Below are 7,754 nucleotides of genomic sequence, written 5' to 3'. Positions count from 1 at the left end.
TAAATAAACCCTCAGAAAATGATTATAATTCATATTGTTACCCAGTTTTTTTGTGACAGTTACCTAACAAGTGTGTAATAACCACCATCAAAAGCCCTACAAAACCCCCCACACACACACACCCCTTTATGAACCTTGGAACCCTTGCTGGCAATATTGCCCATCCAGTGTCAGCAGCCCAAAGGCTTGCTGTTGCTTCCCCTTTTGACTTATACAGTCCTGCCAAAATTACTTATATTTAAAATGTACTTGTGTATGTAATAATGATAATAACAATATGTTCTCATACTATTACAATAGTAATATCCATAATGTGTCAAATATTAATGTATCTTATGTTTCATACAGCTGGGGTCAAACTGGCCCCAAGGAACATCAGTATACCTACAAAATATTTGTACATGACATTGAAAACATATTATTGTACAAATTTCATGCTAACTCTGTTGTACCCTTCAATTGAGGAAAAGTCATGAAACATGAAGCAAAATATTTATAAGCCATATATTTTATGATGTTAAACGTTGCTTGGGGTCAAATTGACCCCAAGGATAACAGGAGGGTTAATGGTCAAAATCTCTGTGTTTACTCTGTCTGTGTTGTCACGGCAACAAAGACCTGACATGTTTTAGGCAAAGATTCTAGAACAGAGCCCTGTTGTGACAGAGCCTGAAAACCCTGTGACACTCCTGGTAAATAAATGTCATATTTACCACTCCGCTCTAGAATCTTTGGTTTTAGACTACTCCCTGGAAAAAAAAAAACTTGGACAATAAAGTACCTATCTCTCTATCTATCTAAACTAAGAAAGGACGGCTCCCAAACAACACTTGAAGTGATGAATGACACGATCAACAGCACACTGTAAAAGGACTCCCGGGGCTTGTGGCCTTAAGAGGAGAACTCACAGTTCCCACTCCTTCCTGGACTTTATCAGTGATCTGTGACATGGTAGTCGAGCATCACACTGTCCACTAAAATGTTCTGGACCTCATGGTGAGCCATCCCACTTACATCATTGTCCCTTTGGAATTATAAGGTTCTATCTTCATTCTGAGATGTTGAGCTTCAAAGTTTTAGAACTCCATAGAGTTAACAGTGCATTTGGAAAGTTTTCAGACCCTTTCAAGTTTTCTTGATTTTGTTATGTTTCAGACTCAATGGATTCTAAATTTTTTTCTCATCAATCTACACAATACTCAAACACTCCAAAAACAGGTGTCTGGAGTGTTTTGTAAATGTATAAAAAATAAAAGACTGAAATATTCCATTTACATGAGTATTCAGACCCTTTGTTATGACATTTGCAATTGAGCTCTGGTGCATCCTACAATGGTCCTCGAGATGCTTCTACAACTTGGTTGGAGTCCACCTGTGCCTAAATTAATTCACTATCACACAGCTGTTTCACTGTGATCTCATCCAACCTGAATGTGGAGGTAAGCAGGTGATTTTTCCACTCTCTCATTCTCCTTGACTGCAAAATTGGAACATCTTCCAGGTCATCATTCTCATTGGGGAGTACAGGGCTGGGCTGCAGTGGCAGGAATCGGCTCCAGGGGGCAGTGTTGTCTGTGCTTGGGCTTGATACGGGTACACTGTGGGAGCTGGGACCGAACGCCTCACACCCGTCAGGTTCTCCCCTCTCAGCACATCTCAGGTTCCCATTTAGCACCCGTCAGGTTCTCCCCTTAGCGCCTCATCTGCACTTCTGGTCCCCCTTCATGTTCTTTCAGAAACCACTGGTTGTGACTGGTGCTCCACGCCAGTTCTCTGTGGTTCTCCATTGGTAGGGCAGGGCCTTCAAGACAATCCACCCTTTGAAGGCAGGGGTCCACGGCCTACTGAAGGACAGTGAAGGTATTGCTGGTGGTCCCGGACCATGGATTCAATAATGCCGTTATTATGAGAATCACTAGTTTTACTCAGACGGACAGTCACACACACAAACAGGCAGATGAATAGGGGGAGACTGTGGAGGATTCTGATCCTCAGTGGGCATCGTGGCCTGTCTGGATCTGTTCTAAGGTTCCCCAAATAGCTCAACAGCTGAGTTAGCTCGCATTAGCACTTACAATACTTCCATAATTCTCTTAATTCTTAATTATAGACTATACTTCCAGGCTGTCTGATGAGCATTTCTCACTATGACACAGGTGTGTCTAGTGGTTGAGTGCCGACTCTTGGGATGTTTCCTCACTGCCCTGGTGTTTCTGACTGGACCTCGGAGCTCGTCCCGCTCCAGCGTTTTAGCAGACTCGTCTCGCGCTGTGTGTGCTGACCACCTCTATCCTCAGTTCGTTCTAGTGTCCTAGCCAACTCTCCTAGCATTGTGACTTCTCTAGCCGAGTCCTGCGGTGTGACTTCTCTAGCAGAGTCCTGTGGTGTGACTTCTCTAGCAGTGACCCACCTAGCCGGGTCCTGCAGTGTGACATGTCTAGCGGAGTCCTGTGGTGTGGCTTCTCTAGCGGAGTCCTGCGGTGTGACCTGTCTAGCCCAGACTGTCGCAAGTGCAGGTCTCGCTCCACACAGTATCTCAGACTGAAATCTCACGCTTCCACCATCCTGACAGGACATCATGCTTTCCAGTTCAGTTGTCATGGGGATCTTTTAATGACAGATGTCAAGACAGGGCCAGAGGTGTAGGAGGGGCCAGAAAGCCCCACCTCTCTGCAAGCTTCTCCAACTCCGATTGGCTGGTAGCTCCCTCATCCCCCCATCCCCCCCTCCCAGAGAAATGAGGCAGTAAGGCACCACATCGTCTCAAACTGCTTTTTTATTACATTTTAAATAACAGTACATTTTAATATAGTTTCTATCCTGCATCCAGCTCTCGGTTGTACACTGACTTTAAACTTAAATACAAAAGTGAGGGGTACAGGTGGGTGCAGAGGTCTACAGCTAATTGTATGGAGAGAGAGAGAGAGCGATAGACAGAGAGAGAGGGATAGAAGAAAAGATAAAGAGATATATAGAGAGAGGAAAAGAGAGAGAGGAGACAGCGTGAGAGAAAAGGAAAGGGAATTTAATTAATTGTATTTTTTTTTTTTTATTTCTGTATTTTTTGCCAACTCCAGGCCTATCGCACAATAACAGCACATTGTTTGTACAGAGTGTGGGGGGGGGGGGAGGTGGGCTACTGCTACAGAGGGCCTGGCCTGGCGGCCGGCCAGCCAATGGGGAGCCACGGCGACCGACACCGACCGGCACGTCTGCCGCCCAAATGCCTCCCGCAAACACCTGCTGCTTACAAAAGGGCTCGGCCGTCCGCATACACACTCACGGGGGCTCCTTCGCTACAGGAAACAAAAACAACCAAAAGCTCTTTGTTCTATTTTTTGCCTGTGTGTGAGGCTGTGTTGAGTGTGTGTGTGGGCTCATGTATGATAGAGAATGATTTTACATTTCAGAAGTGTGTAAGTGCAGCTAAATGTGTTTGGAAGTGTGTGTGTGTGTGTGTGTGTGTGTGTGTGTGTGGTAATCAGTGTGTGTGGTCTCGGTGCATAGCTTTGACAGTTGATTTGAATTCGGTATTTATGCACAGAGTACCAAAAGAACATAAATATCATAGTGAGAAAGGTGGTCTACTCAACAGGTTATTTTCTCAAAGAAAAACATCAAAAGGACTTAGTTCCATATGCACCTCTTATAAGCAATTCTACAGCATGCGATTCTAACAGTTACCCCATCCATGGCAGACAACCAAAATCATTTTTTTTTATTTTTAACTTAAAAAGTTTTCATATCATTATTTTCAAACATTGATTTTTACAACAGGTCTCTCTCTGGCAGGTGGAGCTCAGTCGGACAGGGGAGTGTTGCCGCGCCGACGCCTGCGTTCCAAAAGGAAATCCGGAATGATGCCCAATGCCCCCCCCCCACCACCACCTCAAGCATAACACCAGTCCAAACTCAGACCCAGGAAAAGAAACCACAAAAGAACAAAACCAGAGACAAATTAAATTAATAAACGATGGGTTCTCTTCATTTCATTATTCTACAAGACCCAGACTGCGAGGGGTGGGGTTTGGGGAGGGGGGGTTCAGGGTCAGGGTTGAGGGTCAGGCTGGGTTGGGACTCCATGATGGGAATAGCATGTGCTTGGTTAGAGACATGATCCTATAGACAGCACACACACTTACAGTTGTGCAAACGAAGAGAACACAAAGAGGCGGGGAAGGGGAGAGAGAGAGAGAGAGAGAGAGAGAGAGAGAAAGAGGGACGAGGAGAGAGAGAGAGAGAGAGAGAGAGAGAGAGAGAGAGAGAGAGAGAGAGAGAGAGGGAGAGAGAGAGGGGGTGGACATGACCCTGAAGGCTGGACTGAGGCCTCCTGGCAGCAGGAGGAACTGAAGCCTGCTGACGTAATCATCTGTGTGTCTATCTGGCCAACGACTTAAGAAATCGGCTTAAAAATGACAGTGTGCATTCATACCTGTGTGTGTGTGTGAATGCGTGTCTGTTCTGTATGTGTGTTTGTGTCAGAAAGTCTAATAATAGTTTGACAGAAAAGGAAGCAGTGGCATTGGCTGATGCTCGTATGTGTATGTGTTTGAGCAGTGGTATTGGGTGGTGTGTGTGTGTGTGTGTGTGTGTGTGTGTGTGTGTGTGTGTGTGTGTGTAGTGGTATTGGGTGGAGTGAGAGTGTGTGTGTGTGTGTGTGTGTGTGTGTGTGTGTGTGTGTGAAGTGGTATTGGGTTGTGTGTGATGTGTCATTCTTGTGATTCTTGGATACACTAATTCCTGCGGTTATCAACTGGGACGACAAACAAACAAAACAAAGAAATAAACCAAAACAATCAAACCCAAACAAAACCAACCTACCCAACAGAGAGCAGGGAAATGGGCGGGGCACGGGGCGTGTGGGTGTGGTCAGGGTGGGGTTGGGGGGCAGGCCAGAATGGTCCCGAGAGGAATGACCAATCACAATCATGGTCCCGAGAGGAATGACCAATCACAATCATGTTTGAGTGGCCCCGCCCTATCAGGCTCATGCGTCTAGGGAGGGTTGGGGGTTTGTGCTCTTAGTTTGTCTGCTTTCTGCCCTTCCGAGTTTAGTTTGGGGTGGGAGAGGGGGGAGGGGGGGGGGGCGGGTGGGGTGAGTGAGGTTTTCTTTTTTCTTTTCTTCCGCTGTGTTTGAGAAAATTGGATATGCAATAAAATTGAACGATTTGTTTGATGTTAGAATGGTCTTCCAGTCAACTTTGGAGTCCGGATGCCACCTGCAACAGACGAGCAGAGAGCAGAACGTACTGGTGAGGACCAAGCTGAAAACACACACACACACACACACACAGCTTTGAAAAAAGGCCATGAGTCTGGAGAGGGGAGCTGCACTTTTACCGTCAAACAGCAGGGGGCGGCAGAGAGTCAACCATGCTCACATGACATCACTTCCTGTTATGTCATGAAGGAACACTAGCTCTGCTGCTCTAAGTGTGTGTGTTTGTGTGCTATGCTACAGTATGGGGGTGATTTGGAGATGCACTATTTCCAAAATCATTTAGATGACCCTGTGAAGGACTGACCAAGGTTTACTGGCCCGGGGCAAGCAGACGAGCATGTCAGGCCAGTTACTGTGTTTTTCTGCCCATCACTAGCACGAGTCATTTCAGCTCATCTGTGATGTGAACTGGTTGGAGCTAAACGTAGCTGCTAACAGAAAGAGGGGCTTCATTCCAATGCCATAAAAACAGTTTTATGTAACAGTGACTTTTCGGGACAATCTTATGTTGGACCCTAGACTGATATACTACCATATAGCTGTGCGCTTTAAGGCCGAACACCTAGCACGCACGCACACACACACGGGTGTTTGGGTTACCTGCTGGCTTTAATTCCAGATCTTGAGGAAACTGTCCCAGGAGCCTGTGGCCACTGCCATGCCGTCGTCAGTTACGCCCAAGCAGCTAACGCGGTTATCGTGCCCCGCCAGCACTCCTGCACACACACACACACACAGAGAGAGAGAGAGTGAATTAGAGTTCAGACCGATACAGTGATGCACATAGAAACACATGACCCAGTCGACACCGAAGCACATAAGCACACACACAAACACACGACAAAACACACACCAGCACTCATAAAAGCACTTAAAGTATGCACACACTGAGTGTGTGACAGGGTCACCTAAACATTAGGCCACTGCTGGCAACTATGCCGGAGTGTGATTGAGTGTGTGTATGTGTGTGTGACCTGAGTGTGTGTGTGTGTGTGTGTGTGTGTGTGTGTGTGACCTGAGTGTGACTGAGTGTGTGTGTACATGGTACACATGTACAAGTGTGTGTGTGTGTGTGTGTGTGTGTGTGTGTGTGTGTGTGTGTGTGTGTCTCACCGGCGCGGTCGGCTTTGAGGGAGTCCCACACGTTGCAGTTGAAGTCGTCGTATCCGGCCAGCAGCAGGCGGCCGCTCTTGGAGAAGGCCACGGAGGTGATGCCGCAGATGATGTTGTCATGGGAGTAGACCATCAGCTCCTGGTCAGCGCGCAGGTCAAACAGCCTGCAGGTGGCGTCGTCCGAGCCCGTTGCAAACGCGTTCCCATTGGGGAAGAACTGAACACACACACACACACACACACAAGGCCTTAACATACAGCAACATACAAAGCCTGCATGAACCAAGCCCATAATGACAAGTGTGTGGCTGTATATGTGATGGACGCGTGCGTGTGTGTGTGTGTGTGTGTGTGTGTGTGAGACAGAAGACAGAGACAGGGAGAGAGAGAGAGAGAATTAGAGAGAGAGAGAGAGAGAATAAGAGAGAGAGAGAGAGAGAGAGAGAGAGAGAGAGAGAGAGAGAGAGAGAGTGATTGAGCCTTACACAGATGGCGTTGATGTCGGACTCGTGTCCAGTGAAGGTCTGCCGGCACATGCCTTCTCTGACGTCCCACAGCTTGGCTGAGGCGTCGCAGGCCCCCGACACAAAGGAGCGTGTGTCCGGGGCCAGGGAGAGGCTCATCACGTCTCCGCTGTGGCCCGCAAAGGTGGTCGTCTGCTGCCCAGTCTCAATGTCCCACAGAGCACTGAGGGGGGGAGCACACACACACACAGTTAAGGAGGCAGACAACAAACACACACAAATGCGTAAGTAAACTGTTTTTTGCAGAGTCGGCAAACTACATTATCTTTAACGGTTAACAGGGTGGCTATTGAGGGCTCTGGCTCCAGTCATTATTGTGGCTACTGGCTATTATTGGCTTGATTTGGTCATGGGCCAACGCTACAATACGTTTAGAGCACTCGCTACTGGATGAGATGGCAAACAATAAAATAAAAAACAAACTAAGACTGTAAAAATGTGCTACACATGGCACTAAAAACCGAATAGTTCATTTATAGTTTGACATTGATATTTCATATCATGTTCGAATGCATATTCGAATATCGAATAAAAAGTGACAGCCCTAGACTCCACCACACACACCTTTACTGTGTGTGCGTGTGTGTGTTCTGGCTGAAGTGTTCATGTGCTGCAGTACCCAAACTCACCAGCTGGTGTCTCCAGAGCTGGTGACAATCTGATTGTCATCCAGGAAACGACAGCAGGAGAGGTACCCTGAGGGAGAAAGAGGGAGAAAGAGAGGGAAAAGGAGAAAGGGAGGAGGAAGGGCAAAGGAGAGAGAGAGGGGGGCAAAAAGAGGTGATGACAAAGGAGAAGGAGGGAAGGAGAATACATTTATTTCTTTGCCACTCTTCAGTAGTCTTGTAATCTTACACAAAGCCTACAGGTGTGCGCATGAGAGTGTGGAAGTGTGT

At 47.1% G+C, this 7,754-nt stretch overlaps 1 protein-coding gene across 2 annotated transcripts in view; it reads right to left on the bottom strand.

Moving 5' to 3' along the window:
* Positions 1 to 5,117: 5,117 nt before the first annotated feature.
* The window catches only part of gnb1a (guanine nucleotide binding protein (G protein), beta polypeptide 1a), a 31,783-nt gene continuing 29,146 nt past the window's right edge, over positions 5,118 to 7,754 (bottom strand). For both annotated transcript variants that reach the window (XM_048240789.1, XM_048240790.1), the window contains exons 7-11: positions 7,488 to 7,554; positions 6,820 to 7,021; positions 6,335 to 6,551; positions 5,822 to 5,937; positions 5,118 to 5,219 (exon numbers count right to left, since the gene is read on the bottom strand). In XM_048240789.1, the coding sequence (XP_048096746.1) occupies positions 5,831 to 5,937; positions 6,335 to 6,551; positions 6,820 to 7,021; positions 7,488 to 7,554 (593 nt within the window). In that variant the 3' untranslated portion in view covers positions 5,118 to 5,219; positions 5,822 to 5,830. The remainder of the gene's footprint in view (positions 5,220 to 5,821; positions 5,938 to 6,334; positions 6,552 to 6,819; positions 7,022 to 7,487; positions 7,555 to 7,754) is intronic.

This window comes from Alosa alosa, chromosome 4 (genome assembly GCF_017589495.1).
Source record: "Alosa alosa isolate M-15738 ecotype Scorff River chromosome 4, AALO_Geno_1.1, whole genome shotgun sequence".
NCBI lineage: Eukaryota > Metazoa > Chordata > Actinopteri > Clupeiformes > Clupeidae > Alosa > Alosa alosa.
Note: the sequence above shows the minus strand (reverse complement) of the source record. Positions and strands in the feature narration are given on the sequence as shown.